Source organism: Callospermophilus lateralis, chromosome 8 (assembly GCF_048772815.1).
Source record: "Callospermophilus lateralis isolate mCalLat2 chromosome 8, mCalLat2.hap1, whole genome shotgun sequence".
Taxonomy (NCBI): Eukaryota; Metazoa; Chordata; class Mammalia; order Rodentia; family Sciuridae; genus Callospermophilus; species Callospermophilus lateralis.
Genome location: NC_135312.1, coordinates 2,513,788 through 2,538,275, shown reverse-complemented (window position 1 = coordinate 2,538,275; position 24,488 = coordinate 2,513,788). Strand labels below are relative to the sequence as shown.

Sequence of the window (24,488 nt, the reverse complement as noted above, 5' to 3'; positions counted from 1 at the left end):
GAGAGCACAGGGTTACTGGCATGGCTGCAATCTGATTATCTGTAACAGTTTCACAAATGCCCTCTGCATGAGATGTTCCTGGCATGCAGTTCTTCACACTCCCAATCAAGGATACCTAGGTACTTACTGCTTTGGGCACTGGGCAAAAACCTTGGTAGGAAACTACTCTTTCAAAGAGCTACATAAACACTGTTATTCTCCCAGTTATACTGACACTACTGAAAGCAACAATTCCTGACCTTATGTCGTAAAGAGAAAAAAACTGTTAAATGCCCCTCATAACTAGTATCTGATATATACATATCAAGAAATATAAAGTACAAAAGACCTATGCCATATTCATTGGGATCCCTGGCAGAAACCATTTCAAATATAGTTATTCAGTTTGGCTACCACAAAATATTAAATCAGTGTTGGAGTAAATTAAGTTTCTAAAAGATTATGCTTAATTAAATTACACAGTAATTTCCTTATTTTATAGACTCAGAGGATGGGTCATGACCAAAAACATAATGTATAAAAAAACCAAGGGTGTGAGGGGGACTGTGTAGGAAAATAAACACTACCAAAAACATAATAGAAGAGAATGTGCCCAGTGATATTAAAACTAACCACCCAAGATGGGCAAAGGCAGAGGAAGGAGGCAAGAGACAGACTCAGAGTGAAAACAGAGTGGATCTACCTTCTATACTTGCTGGGATAGCCTGAGTGGCTTTCAACAGGCCAAGGAAAGGAAGGGACATCCATCAATGAGACCACTGAGGACAAGAGGAATGGGGTGATGTCACGTGAGGATAAGAGCTCAGGGAGGAAAGTCCCCTCTAATTGGCACAGTGATGCTTCCTCTCCAGAGTGGAAAAGAGAAAGGAAGGGCCTAGGAACCTGGAGGGAGCAAGCCCTCAAGTAGACCTAGCTAGCCTCTGAGCAGAACAGGGCTGAAGGTGGCAGCCCCAGGAGTTCAGAGGAACAGCAGTCTTGTGGAGACACAGGAATCAAGGAAAGGAACCAGGGCTGACAAAGAGGGTGGGGTGGGGTGGGGGCATGACAGGCAAGCTATGCAGAACAGGGGAGAAGGTGCCTTGAGCTGCAGGAGGAGCCAAGGAGAGGAGAGTTGGTGACGTCTCCTAGCTGTATGCATGGCCTACTGACCATCTGAAACACCTGGGTTTTGCTCAACACAAACCAGGTGCTTTTCTTCTGTTTGGAGCTCTGCTTCACATTAGGCAGACAGCACAATGCTGCACTTTCAAGTGAGCCTCACAGAGGGACAGGGCACAGGAAGCCTGCATAGGGATCCCTCTACACTCTGTCAGGGCCACTTGCCCTGTAACCCGGCTGTGTGTCCTCAGGACCCCACTGTGCCGAGCCTATGCTGTGAGTACACCTGCATGCTGAGTCCAGGAATCCTCCTGGTATATCTGAATGTGTCGGGAGGTCTAGAAAAGCCCAGGTGCAACAGCCTCAAACCAGGAAAGATCATTTTGCTAATATGAAACCACAAAATATTTATAAAGCTACCAAGCTATCATAAACTACAATACGAACGTGAACAGTCACCAGAAACACGCACAGGTGCATGCATATTTGAGCAAGCAACAGAGGCCCACACCTTGTAGTTGGCATGTGTAGCTTTCAGGACGTCGTGCAATTTGAGGTATGAAGGGAGATGGTAGAAACTCCCCAAGGAGGAGGATTTACTTGCTGTGACAGCCCCTGAGGTGTCGGATTGTCGTGAGGCTAAAATAACATAAAATAAACATTGAGACCAAAAGGAAAATACCAACTGACAATAAAGACTTTTAAATGTATTCTAGTAGAAACAAACACAAAACTTTCCTTGAACTTTTTGGTTAATAAGATATAAGGAGAAACTGACTAGTACACAGAAGCAGAACCTGAGACCTAAAAAAACAACATAAAATAATAATAGGAGAGATACTGATGTTATGCTGCTGCTGCTGCTGCTGCTGCCTGCTTTGTAAGGCATGGGTCTGCCAGCTGCACGGCTGCTGCCAATCCAGGGCCCTCCCACCTATAAGGCTCCTTGGAGAACACAGGGCTAACCCCAGGCAACTCAGTCATCAGCCCCTCACGCAATCAAACAGGCTGACATGTTTTGAAAACTATAAAGAGCACAAACATTATCATTAAACTAATGCTTAATGTTAAAGGGTCAAGCGCCATATACAAGTGTCTCTACTACAGTTTTAAGGACTTCTGACGTGGAGTGCTTGATTCACTTAATTCATCAGCAAGATGACTACATGCTGATAGTTGTGTACATGTGCAGTCCAAAGCTTTTAAAAAAGGTCTATCTTTCTGGGTACTTGAGTCAATCCTTAGAAAAGAGCATCTTTTTGTGTGCATATACAAATATGTAACAACAAATCTCACCATTATGTACAACTATAATGCACAATTAAAAATACGGAACAAAAAAGACAGAAGGCCAAAAAAAAAAAGGGGGGGGCATCTTTTTAGAAGCCTTAGGATATAAATTTCATTTTAGATAGAGGAATAAGTTCAAGAGACCTACTACTGAACAATATAGTTACTACAGTTAGTAACAATGCTATTGTGTACCCGAAAATGCTCCACAAAACAAGGTAAGTACATGAAGTAATAAATGCACATGTGAATCAGCCACTCCTGTGTGTATATGTGTATCACGAGACCACTCCGGAACACAGCAGCGGGTGGGAAGCATGTGGCTAGAGCTGGGTGCAGAGACAACAGATACCTCCTGCTCTGCCCTCCCTTATCCCTGACAAGGTCCCCAGTAAGAGCAGCGAGGGCAGTTGGAATTCAGTACGTATGGTCACATCAAACTTCCAGGGCTTCTGTTCTGACATTTCCTCATCTATAGAAGCCCCTCTAACACCTGTGAATTTTTTGTGTTCCTCCAACTCAGATGACTCTTTCCCCACTGCCTCTCTTAAGTGCTTCCAAACTCGAACGTTCCATTTCTGGCTTCAGAATTCCTGCTATAGCAGAATCCTGCTATAGCAGAATCCCCATCCCTATTCTCAGCCATTCACGCTATCTCCCTCACTGAAAATCAGGAGTCCTCATCTGCAGAGCACCCCTTTCCTTCAAAGAGAGGGCAGAAGGGAGGACACACAGGAGAGCAGGCCCTGTGCCCTGGCCAGCTGCCTGCAGGTGTAGTGAATGTGCTTCAGCAAGATGCTTAGAGACCCTTAAGACCAAAGTGGTCTGCAGACATTCAGTAACTGGTGTGTACAACCTGAAGTCACTCCCAGGGAAGGCTTCTCTGACTCTACTCCCATTACTTGATTTCCATAAAGCACCAAGTGCCAAGCTGGGCTCTCGACTCCGAAGGCAGCATGAGCTCACGCGCTGCACGACACACAGCAGCCCGTTCTCCCCCGCAGCTTCCTACCTGCACTGGACTCACTGCTTTTCTTGGGACTCAGCGGAGCAGATGCTTGTTCTCCTGGTTCCTTCTCCTTTCCCTTTCGTCGAATGGGACTTAGAGAAGGGGGATTTGTTAGAGAAGGCAAGGCTGCCTAAAGTAGAAAACAAAAACAAAGACACAAGTGGCAAATACAGAAAATCGAAGACTACAATATGTGGTTTTACTGTGTGTTGAAAAGCACTAACCCATGCAATTCACTGTGCTCTCTGAACCCATTTTTACAGAGCCTCGCCACTGTACGTACCCTGTCCCACACCACAACCATAGCAGGTACAGCCCAGAACGTCCTCACAGGTGCATGGCAAATGGGCTGGAGATGGACAGGTCCCTCAAGGAATCAGGAGGGCCTGAGGCTGTTAGAGCCCCCAGGCCCATCCCCTCCAAAAGAAGAAAATGGGGGCACTCTGTTGAGAGCCACAGCCGAAGGGGCCCCAGCAAACTTTCAGACTGCCAGCTGATGATTGGCTCACAGCGGCCCCAGCAACATCTAGCTGATTGGCTCCTCTGCGGTGATGCTCATTGGGCTGTTTCCCTGCCCTTTCAGACCACGGAGCTGCTCATTGGGGGACTTTTTTGGCTCCGCCCATGCGACCCAGCCAATCGGCCTCAAGAGCAGGAGGATTGTGGGAGGAAGAGGTTGTTGGGGTGTGTAGCTTGTGGGAAGCCGGTGGTGGCAGTTGGGCTCTGAGGGTTTTTTCCTGAGGAGCTGTTTTGTTTATCGTGTGTGGTTCTAAAAATAAAGTTAGTTTCTTTTGACAAGTGGCTCCTGAATTGTGCCCAGCCAGACTGCGGCAGCACTCTGTGACTGTGTCAGGAACAGGCATAAAGCACTGTCCAAGGGGACTTGTTGCCACAGTGGGAATGTTCCATGTCTGGATCAGCCAGGATATTATCCACTTAACCACGTGTGACTCTTGAGCCCTCAGAATGTGTCTAGTGTGACTTAGGGACTGAGTTTCCAGCTTGTTAAATTTTTATTAAGCTCAAAGATGTCTGTGAGCAGAGGGGAAGAGTTGTGACAGCTCCGGTGTGTGTCCAGGGAGAGCACATGTGCACCAGCCCTAGGAGAGAAACTTAAAGGTGGGCAACAAACACTGGACCACAGTTTTAGGGAGGGATGGAGGAAATCTGAAGCCACTAGGGAGCAGACTAGAGAGAAGGCTTAGATGGGGAAGGGGGTCTCTGGAGTCCACAGAGGGGAGAAGAGACAGGGCTAGGGAAGTGCCCTAGAGATTTAAAGACATGACCCTGACAGGAAGAATGTTCCAGAGGGTGGTGAAAGAAATCAGAACAGAAAGGGTTAAAGAAAGGATGGCTGAAGAGGGGGCAGAGTCCAGACACACAGGACCAAAGAAGAGTTTGTGAGGATAGGAGACAGAGCTATAGACAGGCAAGCATGAAGCTATATGAGAGGCTTAAGGATGAAAAGAATCAAGACACACCAAGAGCCTAGGCATGGGCAGGCTTCTCCACGGGACCACAGGAGCTGATGGGGAGGAGCAGAGCCCTTGTTCTGATGCTGAATGTACTGGCAGGATGGGACCAATTTTGTTTACTTAGAGCAAAAGAAAATAAGGAGCAGACTTCTAAAGAAAGGTGGCCCAGAGACCCACAGCCATGAGAACTGGAGTACACCAGCCGTCCTGAGGAAAAAGTTACCTTGATTGCTGGCCCAGGAGCCACATCATCCAACACATGGGCACAGATATTGATCACCTTCAGCAGGTGAGAGAAAAGATGCTCCACCATGGGCACCAGGGTCCGGTCCCCCAGAGCAGGCCAGACTTCCTCCTGTCTGGTGGCTGCTGGGTTGGCTTCTTCTTCGGAGGTCCATGAACTTCTCAGAGATTTGGGGGCGCTGGCTGTGACACAGGTGCACATGTTACTTCCAACCTCCACGATATGAGAAAATTGCTTGGGGGACATATGTCATTAGACCCAGCTATGCTGAGACTCTGCTGGACTTCTGCACCTGATGTTCAATGGACTCCTCAAATTCAACATGCAAGTGACATGTCCCCCAAAATCTACGTTTCCAATTTCCACATCCTCACAACAAAGGTTCAGTTAGAGACCAAGGCCTTGTGATTCTGCCTCCTCCACCCTTTCAGTCTCCCCCTCCAATCCCAAAGACATTATCTATTTGGACTGTCTCTGGCCTGAATTTCAACATCCACCTTGTAACTGAGTTCTCTGCCTCTTCCTGCAGCACTTACTCAGCCAGTGGAACAGCCTTCCTAACCCAAGACCTGGACTCTTAGTCCCTTTCATGAAATCAGTCAGTGGCTTCCCAAAACCAAGAGAACAACCCCTCCCCAATCCAGTTTTAGTGGACTCTGCCCTCCTCATTGGCCACATTTTCCTCTCTCATTTCCTCACATGACCATCTACAGTGACTTATCTTCCCCCCAATGTCACATCTCCATGCCTCTGCATGTGCCAGACCCCATCTGGTGTGCCCTTTCCTGCCAGCCCATAAATCTGCACAAAGAAGCTACTTACAGCCACTCGGTGCTGCCCCTGGCTTGTGTGCATAAATCCCTTCCAGTCTAACCAACTTGAGAATGGCACCCATACACCGTACCTTCTTATGGCCCTCAGGCTTACAACAGTGCCTGGTACTGGTACCCACTAAAATGAAACTCAAGATGAGTTTACCACAGCCAGCCAAGGGGCTGGACTGGGAAAAGGATACCTTAAAATACCCAGCACAGAATGGCTGCTTATAAACACATTCATACAGCAACACCCAAAGTTGTGACAAGATATGCCTGTCAATGATTCACGAGATTTTTTTTCTTCCCTTATGTCTTTTCCACCAGTGGCACTCCTCATAAGGAAATCAGAAGCTAAAGTCCCAGAGTATCTCTTCCAATTTGGAATCAGTACCTGCAAGCAAGTTTCCGGCCAAAACCAAAGCATCTTGATGGGCTGAGAGATCCAGGGGGAACCAAGCTGAGGAGAGCAGGGTAAGCATCATGGTGGCCATCCCCACAGTGCAGCTCTTCCTGGACTCCTCAGAGGCACTCAGTGGGGGCACCCTGCAAGAAAGACACAGACAAGGCCAAATAAGGTCATCGGCTCAGGCAAGGGCCTCGCACTCCAGAAGGAAGGCACTGCACAACACGCTAAACCAGCTCAGAAAGTCACTTCAGTTTTTTTTCAGCATTTAAATTAGCACATTTTACTCCTATGCCAAAGGTGCTCGGAAGTCAAGTCTAATGCTGCACTTCTGATCAGAAACCGTAGCTGCTCAGTCACTAGTTCCCTTCTTCCCATGAAAGTCGAGTCGTCACAAGAATGTGACCCACTTAAAACAAATGTTAGCTGGCCATATGTGACAGACAAGAAGTCTACATCACTTCCAAAGTGATAGGAGTCCCCACGGTCTCTCTCAGTCCTAGGAACACATGGAGCCCACTCCCTAGTGCAGCAGGAGACCCAGCACTACTGCACACTTGCTGGCAGGCCATATATGGAGGGAAAGGACTTTTAAATGAAAGTTGTTAAGGTAAGCACCACAGTTCTAAAGTATACCTCACAGCTCATCACAACTTCACGTGCTACCTGTGAGGGTTGGGGGGTACCAGGGCTTGAATCCAGGGCACTTTACCACTGAGCTACACCCAGCCACTTTATTTTGAGATAGGGGCTCATAACTTGCGGTCAACATGGCCTCAAATTTGCCATCCCCCTGCCTCAGTCTCCTGAGTTGTTAGGATTATTGGCATGCATCATTGTACCCAGCCTTGATTTTTATTACACAGAGTAATTTTGGGAAGAATCAAACCAATTAAAAAAGGCTTGTCAGCTGTTTAGTTACTTAGCTATTTTTTTAATATATATATATTTTTAGTTGTAGATGGACATAGTACCTTTATTTATTTTTATGTGGTGCTGAGGATCAAACCCAGTACCTCATATGTGCAAGGTGCACACTCTACCACTGAGCCACAACCCTAGCCCCTTCTTAGCTATTTTTAAGAATAAAACAGATATTTGCAAATTTGCATTTGTTTTTGCACTGAAAATTTACTGTTAAACTATCCACACTACTATCACTTTTTCTTTTATCCCAAGTTTTAGTCCTTTTCTTTTTTGGTGCTGGATATTGAACCCAGGGTCTCATGCATACTAAGAAGATACCTGATTATACTCTGGGAAGTGGAGAGTCTCTTGCCTAAATATGAAAATTACCTTAAATGAACCCAGAAATCACACTCTTGAATGCCTAGGATGCCTAAGAACATTTGGCAGTATTTTCCAACAGCTCCTCTCACTAGTTTTCACAATAGGGCAAAAACAAGTATTCTCTCAGATACATTTCAAAAAAGCCAACTTAACAAAAACATTAAGAGAAAGAAAAAAAGTATTCCAGTAACTACAGCTGTAGCATGTAGTTGGAATAACTATATACAGAGGGAATACATACCCACAATGCCACCCTGAACTCCAGATGCAAGCTGGATAGGCCGTGGAAAGAAGACTCAAAGCTTCACAACAGCCAAACTACAGAAGATAGGAGTGAGAATGTTACACCTAACCACCGGAGGGCTTACCCTGCATAAAGATTACCAACCACTGGGAGAACACTGAGTCTGCAATAACCATCAGGCTGTTTATGGGGCGGGAGGCGGGGGTGCAAATTCAGACTTTAAAAAGACATACAGCTAGACCACTAAAATAGGAGTCTTACTACGGGCAATTTCCCAGGGAAGGGGGGCCAGAGGTGGTCAGCGCAGGCCTGGAGCTGCAGGGGAAGGCTGACTTCAGTTGACTTCAGTTGAAGCCAGTTGACTTCAGTCAATCTCTCCCACCAGACTGCAGAAATCAGCATGAGGTTTTTGCATCCCAAGCCTAGAACAGTGCTTGCTACACAGAGGCCACAACAAAATATATCAAGTGTATGATCCCTTTAACACATCTAGGTTTCAAAAGCAATTATTTACTTTGCAAGACAGAGGAATCCGTTGTCTGAGCTTTCTGTAATATCCAAGTATTTTTATCACATAAACAAAAAGGTTTATCCTACTAATCAGAAAATTAACATTACGTTTGTATAAGTGTTCTTTTTTTAATAAGTTTTTTTAATGTTTATTTTATTTATTTATTTTTATGTGGTGCTGAAACTCGAACCCAGCACCTCATGTATGCTAGGCAAGCACTCTACTGCTGAGCCACAGCCCAAGCCCCAAATTGTTCTTTTTTATTATAAAAGTCATACTTGCTCATATTAGAAAATTTGGGACTCCTTGAAAAACATAGAGAAGAAAGTAAAAATCACCCACAGTCTGAAAACCTCATTTTGGCAACTTTTGCTAGTCACTTTCTGAGTACGTGAGAAGTATATATTCATGAATAGTATTTTTCTTACCTCTAACCCAACCAAATATACCCACACACACAGTTTTGTAGTCTATCTTTCTCATTCAACATTATAATCCAGATTTTTATCTCTACACACTGTTAAAATTTCTCCAAAGCATAATGTTAAGAATTAAATCATAATAAAAAATTTGATCATTCCTGGATTTTTGGATATTAGAGTCTTTTTCAATTTCAGCATCATAAATAAAGATATAGTTACTCATACAAAATATCTGTGTTGGCATTTCTGATTTTTCCCCCTTACAATAATCATTAAGTTAATTTTATTGGAGATATGGTAACCTTCTAGTGAGTTTTAATTTCATTTTTGTGTCTTCCTAAATTAGCTGATTATTATTATTTTTTTTAAACTGAGCGTGTATTACTTCAACAATCAGAAACAAAGAGTTCTTCACCATTCCTGTTGGAACAAGCCAAGATTCCAGTGACAAAGCACAGTCCCCAAGAAGGCTCCATAGATGCTGAAGGTCTGACCCAGAGCCTCACCACTATGACCACAACTGATCACAAGACACGCTGGAAATAATTCCTTAGACCCATCTGAGAAACAGACTCACTGTGAGCGCCCGTGTGGTTGAGGTGATGAGCTCATGAGACACTGCAGCAATCACTCTCGAGAGGTTTCCTTCCAGAGTGACGTCTGTAATGTTTGGCAATAAGCTATAGCCTCTATAGAGTCTATAAAGAAAAAAAGAGAGATTTGAGATCCATCATTAAAGCGTATGGTATTTTTCAAGGTCAAATGTCACTTAAAACCTTTAAGATCAGATACCAAAGCTGAGAGTAAAGCTCAGGTGGTAGAGCACATTCCTGGCATGTGCAAGGACATGGGTTCAATCCCTAACACTGTGAGAAATAAATGAAAATACAGTCTGGAGGAAAGCAAAACTTTCCTTAACTTTAAAGTTAAGGAAAGACTAGAAATAAATCTGGTCATATATGGAAAGAAAGGCTGAGCACCCGTCCGTACCCTCCAGGCACCTTTAGAGGTACCACCTTTAGCTTGCGCTCCTCACACCTCACCTACCATCCAGCATCCCTCCCGCTGGAGGTACCCAAAGCAACCCTGAGCCCAACATGGAAGAGATCCCCTTCTGCACTACTGGGCCCCTCAGGCACTGTCTCCATGTTCCATCCGTGCCATCTGTCCATTTCTGCCCTGCAAACTCTACTTTCCCAAATGGTTTAAATGAAGCCCACACAGGAATCACGTAAGATTCACTTTCATGTCCCTCACAACCTTTTCCACACAACATTCAACAAGGAAACTGGAGAATCATAGATTCTAACAGAGCAGGCGGTTGGGTGTGCTGGTAACCTGTCTGCCACACAGACACAGATAAGCATAGCTGGGTGCCCAGAGGAGAACTCCTGTCTGCAACTGCATGACTTTTCAAAGCAGTAGCTGGCGACCATTTTACTGCCATGTTAGACCCATCTCTGTTGCCCTCTTGTATTCTTGTTCTAAAATAGCATTTAAAAAAAGCCTTTACTCAGAATTTTACTCAGCAATAAAGGAGAATAAAATCATGGCATTTGCAGATAAATGGATGGCATTGGAGAAGATAATGCTAAGTAAAGTTAGCCAATCCCAAAAAAACAAATGCCAATTGTTTTCTCTGATATACGGAGGCTGACTCATAGTGGGGTAGGGAGAAGGCGCATGGGAGGAATAGATGGATTCTAGATAGGGAAGAGGGGTGAGAGGGAAAAGGATGGGGCAGGGGATTAGCAAGGACGGTGGAATGTGATGGACATCATTATCCAAAGTACATGTATGAAGACACAATTTTTCAGCCTACTTTATATACAGAGATATAAAATTGTGGTATATATGCTTAATAAGAATAGTAATGCAAAAAAAAGTACATGTATAAAGACATGAATTGGTGTGAACATACTTTACATACAAAGATATGAAAAATTGTGCTCTATATGGGTAATAAGAATTGTAATATATTCCGCTGTCGTGTATTTAAAAAAATCAATTAAACAAAAAACAAACAAATAAAATTAGCTATTTACTCTAAGATTGCCAAATTCTTCAAAATCAAAGTTTCACACTGCTTCCATCTGTCTTCAAGGAATATTTACACTGAGTCTTTTCAGAGACAGGAAAACACCTGCTCTGAGGTTAAAAAAGGACACTCTCTAAAAAGGAGACAGAAGACAGCCCAGAAACAAGCTCTGTGTTTGTTTTTTTAAGTGGTCTTTACACAAGAAAATACATTCACTTGGGAGTAATGACTTCAGATTTTGCTGAGTTCTACTAAGTGATCATTTTAACTAAGAAATCACTTAGTCAACTTTAAAAAAAAAAAAAAAAAACTCCAACAGAAAGGAGAGCATCATATAAAACCAACATTCAAAATAACACTTAAAAGACAGCTTAAAGGCACAGCACAATCACTTCTGCAGTCTTTGGAAGACACCTGCGCCATCGTCAACATGCTCTTGCAGTGCTCGCCTAGAAGGCAGGAGGGAGTCTATGTGGCTGGTGGACATGGCCCAGGCTTGCACAACACAGGCCAAGAGGCAGCACCTCACTCCCTGAACCGGGGCCACCCCAAAAAGCATGGTCACTTGGTACTAGCCCACCCGCCTGAAGAGTCACAGGAGTAACACTCTCTTCAGAGGGGACATCAATAAGTGAGAATATTCAATGAACAAGCTTTCAGGTCACACGTGGGAACAACACACACATGTAGTAGTCAGCATGAGGGAGGCGATGCACTCATGACAAGAGACAAGCCTGTTGAAGTCGCCACTGTGTGACTGGCAGGGCTTCGCCACAGAGGTGGCATGCCCATCCTGAAAAGAGACAGGAGGTCTCCAAAGGCAGACCTGCTCCAGCATCCTGTCTTCTTCAGGAAAGTCAGTACCTGCAGGTGACACCCCAGGAGGGTGCCAGGAGAGGCCTGCTCTGCCAACAAGCCTGGGGACAGAGGTACCTACCTGGTTATGGTGCTGACGGAGAAGTGAGATGGAGGCTGCGTCTCGTGCATGAGGAGTTTCAGGTAAACACTGCTTTGATCTCTTGCCACGGCCACCACTGGATCAGCCTGTCCTTGGTCACATTTATAAAACAGCTTTGGGACAAGCCTACCGTGAAAGGAAGGCTGATATACTCAGAAGGCACGTGAGACTCACCCGAGATCCCCAACCGCCCCCTCCCAGGGCTAAGCCTGAGCCGTGTCAGTAACAGAAACTCTGGTGCACAGGGCACAGCCTACTGCCAGGAGGCCATCTGAACTGAAGGTGACTTTTTTTCCTTCTTAGTGTTATTCTCTATATTCCAAAATTTTAACAATGCAAATATATTACTTTTAAATTAGAAGATTAGTCTTTTTAAATTATCATTTGACTCAGGTTACCGAATCTTTTTTTTTTTTTTTTGTAGTTAAGAGGAGAAATGTTTAAAACAAGCTATGAGACTTGAAAATACTTCCTTATCCCTCTGAGTTTCCCACTCTTCCCATTCTCTTACTATTTACATCTCAACTACAAGAGTGAAGAGATAAAGCACTGGCAAATACCTTACTAATGCTGCTGCGGCAACATGTCGCACCCGGGGGTCTTCATCCCCAAGCAAATAGATGACAACATTACTGAGCACTCGTTCTTGCAGTTTTAAAAGCTTTAGAGGTAATAAAAATAAACATAATCTCTGTATTTGACCAAATCTGAGGTATTTAGAAAGTGGGTGAGAAAGAACTCAAGATGACTTGTCTTAAATTCACACCAGACAGTCACGCCTTCATCAAGCATTCAGAGAAATTTCACACCACTCAGAGGCCCTGCCAGCACAGGTTCCTGGAAGGCAGGACAGTCTCACAAAACGAGCTGCTTACCCCTGTATAATGATGAGCCCCTCTGTGTAAGGCTTCTGCTTTTGCCTCCAAAAAGCTCACCAGCCTAACAAGAGAACATATCAACAGTGACACCAGCCACTCAGCAGCCACTCAGGGCCAGCCTACACTGCTCTGCGGGCGGGCCTCAAAGCTGCACACGGGCCAGAGGAGCTCTCAGAACCAGCACTTCCTCAAAATGACAGGAGATGAATGAGCCACATCCTGAGCCCTTTTTATTTCTTTTTTAGAGACAGGCTCTCGAAAAGTTGCTTAGGGTCTTATTAAATTGCTGAGACGAGCTTTGAACTAGCGATCTTCTTGCCTCAGCTTCCCGAGCTATGGGGATTATACCAACTCAAATTAGTTTTTAATTGCAACAAAATGCAATCCAACAGCCTCTCTTATGCTCAGTATAATGAAAAACAGAATATATATGGTTTAAAAAAAAAAAAAGTTTAAGACAAGGGCTATAGCTCAGTGGAAGAGCGCTTGCCTGGCACGTGTGAAGCACTGTGTTCAATCTTCAGCACCTCAGCACCAAAAAAATAAATAAATAAATAAAATAAAGGTATTGTGTCCATCTACAAACTGAAAACAAAAGTTTAAGACAAGGTGAGAAGATTCAGGGCTCTTACGCCCACTACCCATAATACCCAACTGAGACTACCAGAAACATCTGGTCTTCTGCCTGTATTTATTTATTTATTTTTAATTTTGTAAAAGTAAAAAGACAAAGAGCTAAAACACCCTGGAAAGGAGGACATCGCCATCTTCCACCTGACCTCCACAGACGTGGGACAGACAGGAGCTATAGCACCATCACTAACTACAGCAAGTGGCCCAGGACTTTCTACTCTCAAGTGAGCTTCTGAGCTTTCATACCTTACACCAAGGAATTCAACTCACTCACCTGAAGTCCATCTCTGCAAGAGTCTCCAAGAGCTCTGTTCTCACCAGCCAGTAGGAGCTACTCCTCAGCGCCAGCACATCGATGAGCAGCTGCAGCCCTAGGTCACTGTGGCTGCTGCTGCAGAGACTCATGATACAGAGCTGGAAGAAGTCAGGGGGAGGACAGTGGGGTCAGCTACCAGCAGCCACACTGATGCCCTTAAATAGCATGCCCACACACCTGCCAGCTAGCTTTGCGGCTTTCAAAACAGAGAAGCAGGAGGCTCTTATAAATATTCATGGTACACATTTCACCTTAGTAAAATCAAGTTTAAAAGTACGTGTCCCTCTCACAGAATTTTGTTTCTTTCTTCTGCTCATTTTTTCCCACATCATGGCCTCAACTCTCAAACAGCAATTTCAAGAATACTCATCATTGGTTATAAGGGACATGTACAACAGAAAACTACCACCTACTTACTTTGTTTCTGGCAGAGGGTACTGGGGATTGAACTCAGAGGCACTCAACCACTGAGCCACATCCCCAGCCCTATTTTGTATTTTAGTGTCTAACTGAGTTGCTTAGCGCCTCACCGTTGCTGAGGCTGGCTTTGAACTCACAATCCTCCTGCCTCAGCCTCCCAAGCCTCTGGGATTACAAGTGTGCACCACTATAACCAACTTTCAACATAAACCTTAGGCTAGGTAAGGGCAAGGGCCCCATACCAAGGAGTACCCAGTGGAGGTTCCTGTGTTGTTCACTGCACAAGGGAACCACAGCAGAGCTTCTGTGGCCCCAAGACCTCTGAGTGTGTTGACTCCCAGCTAACAGTACAACTCTGCTGTCTATGCCTGACCTGCTTCTGCTCAAAAGGAAACATGAGGGCTGGGGATGTGGCTCAAGTGGTAGTGCGCTCGCCTGGCATGCGTGCGGCCCAGGTTCGATCCTCAGTACCACATACAAACAAAGATGTTCAAACAAAGATGTTGTGTCCACCGAGAACTAAAAAATAAATATTAAAAAAATTTTCTCTCTCTCTCCCCCACTCTCTCTTTAAAAAAAAAAAAAAAAAAAAAGGAAACATGAGGGCTGGAGTCGTGGCTCAGTGGTAGAGTGCTTGCTTAGCACGTGCGATGTGCTGGGTTCAATCCTCAGCACCGCATTAAAATAAAGGTATTGAAAAAACAAAAAAAGGAAACATGGCTGACTCAAACTTGGCAAAATTGGAACAAAAGAAAAATTATTATCAGGCCATAAGATTTTTTTAGAAGGGAGATTTTTTTCCCACACATTTGACCATCGCAGGGTGCTTCTCATTCTGACTTTTACTGGTTGATTTTTACCATTGTTGACTGTGAACTGTGATTTATGAGCCATAAAGATCCCACATGCACTAAATTCAGGGACCAAGACTATCCATAGGGCTCACTTCGACTTCTGGCATTTTGTAGGCCTAAGACAGTATTTTTTTAATCGTACAGATCTTACATTTAATAATAGCAAGATGTATTTCTAAATATACCCTCCCTTTAGGAGAAAGCATATTTTAAGGATTAAAATTTAAAGTTTATTAAGCTTTAACATGATTGGCAATGCCTTTTCTAAGGCTGAGTGATGGACACACACACTAATTATTGTTTACAGCTTTAGAATGTGTGAGAATTTTTCCAACCAAGCTCCAGGTTTAACTATTAACAATGGTAAAATGTCCACCCATCAAAGGAATGGTTTACACAAAAGACTGTGCTCACCCTCACAGCAGTACAAGCCAACTTGCAAGTAACAGAAGACTGATCCTTCAAAGTTTTCCGCAGCAGAGGAATGCAGTCCACCAGAGAAAATTTATTTCCTGAGCAGAAGAACATGTGATAAACATCTTCACATGAACTTCACATGGCAATGGAATCGGGAAAAGACTACTGGGAACTGGCAAGTTACCTGTCAGGGTCCTAATGGTGCCCAGCCAGTCGCCCACATGGAAGCGGGACCTACTGAGGATAGAGCAGATGAGGGTCCCACAGAGAATGGCAGTGGCTCCTCTGACCTGCGGGTCTCCATGGTCGATGTAGTTCAGGATGTCTGACACATACTGCTCCTCTGTGGGGACAAATTGCCCGGTCACTGTACAACTTTCTACCATCCAGCAACCATCAACTTTCTACCTCAAACTAAAAGCTTAATTCTCAAAAAAGAAAAAGAGTGGGGGCTTTACAAATCTGTAAGTAACTTGGCTATAATAAACCTAAATGGCAAAAAACATTCTGGTGTTTAAGGATTTTATATTCATCATATTGCTGATACCTCCTCAACATAACAGATTTTCTGGATTACAATTCTAGGCTCTCAGATAACAACCAGTATTCCAAGATTTTTTTTTTTCAAAATAAAGATTAGAAAAATTTAAACTATTACACACTTACTTAGTGTAAATTCAAAAGCAAAATGTGCCATCTTGCCCACAGAAAGACACAGAAAAGGCAGGAGATAATTTCTACTACTCAATGACCACGGGACAGGAGACGGGCCTGCTGCTGCCCTCGCTAGCCTCAGCTGGTCCCTGCTCATCTGTGAGTGTGAAGGGCTGGCCAAAAAGAGTGTGACTCAGAACAATTTTGACAACGTAGTTTGTGCTTTAGGTATAAATCCAGTATGTAAATAAATAGCTCTGATATTCCCAGACTTCAATTTTCTTGTTTCGTGTATTTCCATTACAAACACAGCATCTAAAAGGAGTCCGTGAAACTAGGACGATTACTACTTATGTGTCTATGGAAAGCTACAACACAGCTCACATGCACAAACTAACTTGAAACACTGCTCTAAAACTGAAAGCGCCATAACTGTCGGAAATAGTTTTAAAAATAGTGATACAATTTGAGGGAAAAAAGGAGAACTGTGAACGTACCAGGGCACTCTGTGATGTCGAGAGGTACTTTATACAGCTTGCTGAAGAAAGCGTCTGGATGAAGGGCCACAGCTGCCCCAACACAGCTGAGGGCCAGGGCCTTCACACTAACCCTCACGTCCTTGTCTGGAACCAGGGCTACAAAAAACAACCACAAAAAAACCATAAGGGCCACCTTCAGCTTCTTCAAATCAACAAATCTGGACCCAATATGCTACCTGCCCCTCATTTCTTCCCTCCTCCTATGAGTGTATGGAAAACAAAGCTCTCTCCAATAACGAGGTGAAAACTGGTCACCATGCTGACCTCTGAAACCCCAAGAATCTCACCTCTGCAACTGCCCTTCCATGCTTACCATTTTTTTCCCCAGTTAACAAAAATGAAGCAGAGAGAAGGCGGACACAATGGACCAGAGGGACAGAATCATCATCAGTGGACTGCCCTATGTCACCTTTGATTCGGCAAGGCTAGAACAGAGAAAGGGACATTTGTGTGCCTTACAACCAGAGAACCAATACCTGCATTCATTAGCTCATTCAACAAATAATTCCAGAACAGCAATTGTGCCATATGCTGGGGACAGAGGTGCCCACATACATGAGAGGTCAGAGCCCTATGACATGGGTCATGGGTCTGTGGCTGAGGACTAGCAGGCAGGGAGGGTGCCCTGGACATGAAGAAGCCAGGAAGCAGAAGTCACAAGGTTAGAAGGAACAGGCCTGGTACAAGGGGGACCTGGAAGGAACTGCTGGAGGATGCCGTTCTACTGGATGAGACTATGCTATGAAACACTCCCATTGCTATCAATTAACTAGGAAGACAGTAAAATTGCATGTAAAAGATTAACAATATAAAAAGGGACATTTTCAACTGTGCAACAAAATGAAAACAAGAAATGTTACAAGGCCATGCATAGGCATCATCAAACGAACGGCCCAAGAAACCAGGCCAGTGCTCAGCACACAGCAGATGTGTCAGGGGAGGACTCTCCAGAGAGAATGAATCTGTGTAGTCCCTAGAGCAACAGAGAAGAAGGTAGCCTGGGGGGTGGTCAGTGCCCAGAGACAGAAAGCAGTCAACAGGAGCCAAGGCAGGTCAGGAGTACCCAGCTGCCTCCTGCCTAAGTAGCTCACCTTGTTTTCTTGATCAGCAGACTCAGCAGCTTCATCTCTTGATACAAACTTATCCACACTGCTGTCAGAAGGCTGTCTGCTGTGACCCATGCTTTCCGATAAATGACCTTGTTGAAGGGCTTCAAAAATAAAAAAACAAAGATTGACAAGCTTCCAATAAAGACACTCATGCACAGCTACACAAATAATCACATAAAAGCACAATTTAGATCAAGAAAGTATGATCATTCCTAAATGGGCCATTTTGATCTGCTGTTGACAATTCCAAAAACAAAGGTATCAAAAGGCTTGTTCTTAGAAGCAAGATGAAATTAAGAAGTCAAGGCTGAAAGCAAGAGCACTTCCCGTGCATCACCCATGGCTGGCTCACCCAGAGAGGAGCCCCGGAAGGCTTCCGAGGCCTCGTCAGGAAGAGCCCCTGCAGCTTCCTCCTCATCCTCCTGCGGCAGTCCGAGCTGCATGCCCGAGGACTGGCTGTCAGCACCGTCTAATACCTAATGGAACAAAGGGGTCTGTGAGCATTCTGAAATGTGATCACTGAGATGCCAGCCCTCCAATGAAGCAAGGCAAAAGCCACAAACAGCACAGGGCATGTGACACACACAAAACCAAGACCACGCAGTGCGCATCAACATATGTGTAGAAACCACCAAGAGTGTGCTGCACATCCACAACTGTATTTAAGCTTTACAACTCTAAAATTTCAAAAATATTCCAAACAAAAAACTTCTCTCTTTGATATAAAAACAAAAAACCCAATGAAAACTCATGTCTCTGAGAATAAATTTTATGGTAACTTAGAAATAAAGACAACACTTCTCAACAAAAATAAGTGCTATTGTTTAGCCATAAGCTCGGATCATAATTCCATCCTGTTAAACATCTTATATCCACTTGAAATCTTCTGTATGATTTATCTGAAAAAAATGATCAATGGCTTCTAAGACGACTAGTAAATTATTATTGAAATGATTATACTACTGTATCATTTTTTTAAAAAACACTCCAAATTCCTCATGAGAGAAAAAGGAAAAAAAAAAATCAAGCTACCTACTCGAAAGCAATGAAGAAAGGTATTTCCTCTGCCTACCTCCTGAAGGCTGACCTCCCACAGGTTGAGCTAATTAATAACATTCACTGCCCAGAAGGCTGTCTGCTGTGGAATGGAAGCACCACACATCCTCCATGCTTCACGTGCAGTGCCTCCTTCGTCTCCAAGAGACACAGTACCCATCAGCCTCACCTTCATGGAACAGAAAAGTAAGACACAGAAGGGATACAGGACTCTGGGCCACACAGCCAGAGCCAAGGCTCCTCCCAGCACAGGGAGTGTGTGCATCCTGGCTCACTTTTCTCTGAGGCACTTCCTGCCACCTGCCTATGCGCTTATTTATGTAATCTGATTGCTGGTTTATCATCTGTCCTCAGCATATGAGCACTCTCTAGGAAAAGGGTGGGTAAATGATGGCCTAGGGGTCAAACCTGGCGCAGGGCCTACTTTCAAATAGGGGTTTACTGGAAGACAGTGCTGCCTGATGTTTACATGCTGTCTGAGTCAGCTTTCACACTCAGCAGGAGAGATGAGAGAAGCTGAACTGGCCATAGAGCCCACAACACCAACTGCGTTCTATCTGACCCCTTCTAGAAAGATCTGACAACCCTTGCCCTGAATATCAGTCAAAGGAAAGAGGAGTTTCAGGCATTGGAGCTTAGACTTCACCCCCCACTTTTGGAACAATCCTAGAAAAGAGGTAATCAATGAATTTATCGTTTAAAAGATAAATCTAATTTAAAACAATTAAGAGATTAAACGATATGGAAGCACCTCATAAATTAGAAGAACCAGGCCATGGGTCACATATTAAGGGCAGACACTTTGCTCCTTAAAGATATGTGAGCTCAGAGCTCCAAGGTGAAGGCACATCAGGACAATAAGCTGCTGGTGACAGCACAGGGGCAGGGGAGGCGACCAGCACTATTGTGGCCACATCTCAATGCGTGCTCTACTTCTTATTTGTAACTGTTTTACATTCATTCCAGCAACTCATTTCTATTTTAGAAATATTCTGCATAATTTAAAATTTAGAGACAACCTGAAAAATTCACACCATGTCCTTAATAAAATATACTCAATAGTAGTAAAACATTTAATTACATAAACTTCTTAAAATTAACCCTGGGATGTAAAAACAATTCCACTTCTGGGTATATATCCAAAAGAACAGAAAACAGAGAGATATATCAATGTCCCTGTTCACAACAGCACACAAATTTCAACAGTTAAAATATAGAAGCAATAAGCAAAATGTGGTCAATCCATATATAGAATATTGTTTAGGGTTAAAAAGCTGAGAAATTCTGACAACTACTAAGTGAAATCCTGACAGGATGAGAAATGAAACACGCCAAATGCAGAAGACCAACCCCACAGCTGTGTGAAGGACCCAAGCCACACTCGGGACAGAAAAGGGAACAGTGGTCTCCAGGGGCTGGAGAGGGGGTTAGGGTTCCGCAGAGGCAGAGTTCAAGTTTAGGGAAACGAAAAGAATGGCAGAGTTTGATGATGGTGATGGTTGCATGACAACGTTCAAATGTATTTCAATGCCACAGAACTTCACACCTCAAAATGGTCCAGACATCAATCCCAGCACCACTAAGGCAGGGGGTGGGGGTGGGGGACAAGGGTTAAGATAGTAAAATTTGTGTTATGCATACATTACTACAGGAAAAAAAAATAAAAAAGAAAAATAAGGGGCATAAAATTCAGCATACATTTGTACCAAAGTTTCTGATTAGACAACCCTGACTGTTGTCCATGAATAAAGGGACTGAAATTCATACTGTTATAAAATGGAATATGTTGAAGATGCTTCTGAAAAATCAAAAAAAGTGTTGAAAATAATTTACACTATTGTTATCAATCAAGTTTCTTGAAGACTACAGATTTGTATAATAATGGGCTCCTTGGGAATTTAAAACACAATAAATTAAAGAGGGCCCAATAAAAGATCTTAAAGAAAGTCAAGTGAACATAGTTCAGCGGTGCTTACAATCAGCTCACCTAGTTTTTGACCCTTGTGTTCAAAAGACACTAGGCTGTTTCCTTGGTGAAGGTATCAGACAAGACCCAGCCCTCCATTAGAGACCTGAGCAGGCAGCCTCTGTGCTGTACTGTTACTGGTCGGGGGGTTGAGGTCAGACAGGAGAACAATGAGCAGGAGGACCCGGGTCTGGCCTCCAGGAAAGAGCTAAGGAGTACACACAGGAGTTCTGGAAGATGGTGAACCCTCTGCCCACTTACAATTTCAGAACTGTCAGAAGGGGTGACTGCTGAGTCAGGCCCTTCAGTGGTGGTCTGGGAGCTGTCGCTGATGGGCGAGGAGGCCTGGGTTCCATCGTTCAGATCCACGGCAGGGTCAGATGGGACAGCGCTAACCTGGCTGGAGCTGTGGCTCAAGATGTCCTCCTCATCCCCGTCAGTGGCAGCGCTGGCCAAGTCACAGCCAGACAGATCCACAGAGTCCGTCTGCAGCGTGTGCTGTGACCGTGGCTGCTCCGTGATGATGTCATGACCCACAGACCCAGGAGCAGAGACCCCTGAAGCAGCAGCAAACTCACCACCAATCTCGCCCTTCACGGAGGCTGAAGACAAAGAAATGCTCACTGGTCAGGTGGCCAGAGAAAACTTCCACCAGGGCATCAGAGGTGTCCAAATAACAAAAAGTTCACTGCCATCATATATTCTAACTGCAAAGCATCCTAAAATGCAGTAGAAACATGAAGTAGTAGCACACAGGGCTATCTTCAAACCTGACTACTGTAATCATAAAAGTAAGAAAACCTTCAAAAGCAGATTTTTTTTTAAATTTATTTTTTAGTTTTTTCTTTTTTATTTTTTTTTTTATTGGTTGTTCAAAACATTACAAAGCTCATGATATATCATCTTTCATACATTTGATTCAAATGGGTTATGAACTCCCATTTTTACCCCAATTACAAGTTGCAGAATCACATCGGTTACACATCCACATTTTTACATAACACCATATTAATGACTGTTGTATTTTGCTACCTTTCCTAACCCCTACTATCCCCCCTCCCCTTCCCTCTCATCTTCCCTCTCTACCCCATCTGCTGTTGCTTAATTCTCTCCCTTGTTTTTTTTTTTTCCCCTTTCCCCTCACAAACTCTTATATGTAATTTTGTGTAACAATGAGGGTCTCCTTCCATTTCCATACAGTTTCCCTTCTCTCTCCCTTTCTCTGGACACAATATCTTTATTTTATTTTTATGTGGTGCTGAGGATCAAACCAGAGCTTCACGCCTGCCAGGCAAGCGCGATACCACTTGAGCCATATCCTGAGCCCCGCAGATGTTTTTTAAATGCTATGAATATTTTCAAGTGGTATTTCACTATAAAAGCCAATGCTCAACACCAAGCAGAATGGTGGTCATCAAAAATACAAACAATAGGACTGGGGTTGTAGCTCAGTGGCAGAGTGTTCGCCTAGCAAGCGTGAGGCACTGAGTTCAATCTTCAGCACCACATAAAAATAAAGATATTATGTCAACCTAAAACTAAAAAACAATTAAAAAAAAAAAAAGAATACAAACAATAATAAATGCTGGAGAGAAAAAGGAACACTTTTGCACTATTGGTGAAAGTGTAAATTAGTACAACCACTTTGGAAATGCAGGCTCCTCAAAATAGTAGGCATGGAAACACCCTATGACCCAGCTGTACCACTCCTCGGTATTTACCCTGAAGAACTACAGTCATCTTACTGCAGTGACACATGCATACCCATGTTTACAGTAGCACAATTCACAGTAGCCAAACTATGGAACTAGCCTAGGTGTTCATCAGCAGATGAATGGATAAAGAGGGTATGTACACACAAAAGAGTTTTATTTAATAATAAAGAAAAAAATAAAATTATGTCAACTGCAAAAAAATGGATGGAACCTGAGACCATTATGTTAATCAAAATAAGCCAAATTCATGTGGTCAAGGGTCACGTGTTTTCTCTTTTATGTGGAACCTAGAGAGGAAAAAGGCAAAGAAAGGTGGCAGCGTGGGGAGCTCATGAAAATCAAAGTGAAATCAGTAGAAAAAGGGAAAATGGGTGGGGGGGTAGAAAATGGGAAAGCAGGGTGGAGGTGCTGGGGAGTCATACTGGCCAAATTATATTGTTATTATTGTGTGCATGTACAAATATGTAACAACAAATCCCATCATATGTACAACAATAATGCACCAATAACAAATGTTCAAAGAGAAAAAAGAAAAAGGGCTTACGGGTATGGCTTAATGGTAAAGTACCCTGGGTTCAATCCCCAATACCACACACATGAAAAAAGCAAATGTTTAAGTTCTTTTTTTTTTTCCTTCATTTTTTCCTCCCACAATGTTGCAAGCTACATGGTTGAGGCAAGGTTGTATTTTTTTTTATTTATTTATTCTTTTTAGAGAGAGAGAGGAGAGAGAGAGAGGGAATTTTTTTTTTTAATATTTATTATTTTAGTTTTTGGCCTACACATCTTTCTTTGTATGTGGTGCTGAGGATCGAACCCAGGCCGCACGCATGCCAGGTGAGTGCTCTACGGCTTGAGCCACATCCCCAGCCCATGTTTAAGTTCTTGAGCAACTATTACCAGCCCTTTCAGGGCACAAACACCTGGGGCTCTAAGCTAGCAGTGGTCAGGAACAATGGCAGATTCTCAGTTGCTCTGGGGCATGTGCCTTCTTCCAAGCCCTACTTATTATCCCTAATCCAGTCCCAGTCTCCTGCAGGATAAATATATACCACATTTTCCTAGATTCATTTTTAAATTTCCATTCAGAAACAGAACAAAACAAAATACGACATAAAAACAACTTCAGGGGCTGGGGCGTGCCTCAGTGGTAGAGCGCTTGCCTAGCATGTGTGAGGCACTGGGTTCGATTCTTAGCACCACATATAAATAAATAAATAAAGGTCCATTGACAACTAGAAAAATATTAAAAAAAAAAACTACTTTAAAATGATGGATCCGCTGTGGGTAGTGGTCATTCCAGGGGGCAACTAGGTCAGGAGCACTTGAGGTTTACACTGTTTAATACAGGGATAATTTTTTGTTCTTATCTTTTTTAGTTTTATTATCAGAAATAAGATCTATCTTTATTTTGGAATATAAATGAAAGTACTTATGACTGGCTTTATCTGGATTTCCCTTCCCAAATACCTTGGACCTATTTTCATCTATCTAAAAATATTATTTTGGATAGGATTATACATCACAAACCACCTCATTTAATCGAGTTATTAATGTCTTAAGTTAAAATTCATCTTTTATAGAAAAGCATAAAAAGAACTTAATTAGATAACTAAGTGTAAACAGAGGTAGATTCTTCCAAGTTAAATCATCAACAGACGATTTCTTATCTCCTCCTCCTCAGCAGGACCCATCCTCCACCCACCAGCCCTACCAGGAGACAGTCATGCTCAGGGAGGATGAGCCTAACTTCACAACAGCCCCCATCACAGCACACACAGTCCTGCACATTTCAAAGTGAAGATAAAAAGAGAACCTGGGAGAGCTTCCCACTATTTGAGCAGTCATGACCCTACTGTGCCAGGCCTGACCAGTGCTGTTCGCTGAGGGGTGGGGGCGGGCCGAGGTGGGGAAAGCAGATAAAAGTCAACACCAGCTACTTCCTGACAAAAACTACCTGCAAAAGCAGAGCTGCTGACATCAGACCTGGATTCCGAGTCATCCTCCAAGGCTTCTTCTTCTCCCATGAGCACTCTGCCTGATAAATAATGCAATCACAGTCCCTGTAAGTTTGCTGGGAGTAAGGACTTGAAAAATCAAATAAATATACATAATAAACTGAAAATCATAC

The 24,488-nt window shown here is 43.5% G+C and overlaps 1 protein-coding gene across 1 annotated transcript in view; it reads right to left on the bottom strand.

Annotated features, from left to right (window-relative positions):
- Positions 1-24,488, bottom strand: part of Htt (huntingtin) — a 142,901-nt gene that overhangs the window by 67,780 nt on the left and 50,633 nt on the right. The window contains exons 11-28 of the mRNA XM_076865159.1: positions 24,315-24,395; positions 20,904-21,244; positions 17,973-18,096; positions 17,603-17,721; positions 16,825-16,936; positions 16,470-16,607; positions 15,503-15,661; positions 15,316-15,413; positions 13,586-13,725; positions 12,676-12,739; positions 12,361-12,461; positions 11,780-11,926; positions 9,382-9,502; positions 7,869-7,945; positions 6,326-6,477; positions 5,096-5,298; positions 3,401-3,527; positions 1,610-1,737 (exon numbers count right to left, since the gene is read on the bottom strand). Of these exons, the coding sequence (XP_076721274.1) occupies positions 1,610-1,737; positions 3,401-3,527; positions 5,096-5,298; positions 6,326-6,477; positions 7,869-7,945; positions 9,382-9,502; positions 11,780-11,926; positions 12,361-12,461; positions 12,676-12,739; positions 13,586-13,725; positions 15,316-15,413; positions 15,503-15,661; positions 16,470-16,607; positions 16,825-16,936; positions 17,603-17,721; positions 17,973-18,096; positions 20,904-21,244; positions 24,315-24,395 (2,432 nt within the window). The remainder of the gene's footprint in view (positions 1-1,609; positions 1,738-3,400; positions 3,528-5,095; positions 5,299-6,325; positions 6,478-7,868; positions 7,946-9,381; positions 9,503-11,779; positions 11,927-12,360; positions 12,462-12,675; positions 12,740-13,585; positions 13,726-15,315; positions 15,414-15,502; positions 15,662-16,469; positions 16,608-16,824; positions 16,937-17,602; positions 17,722-17,972; positions 18,097-20,903; positions 21,245-24,314; positions 24,396-24,488) is intronic.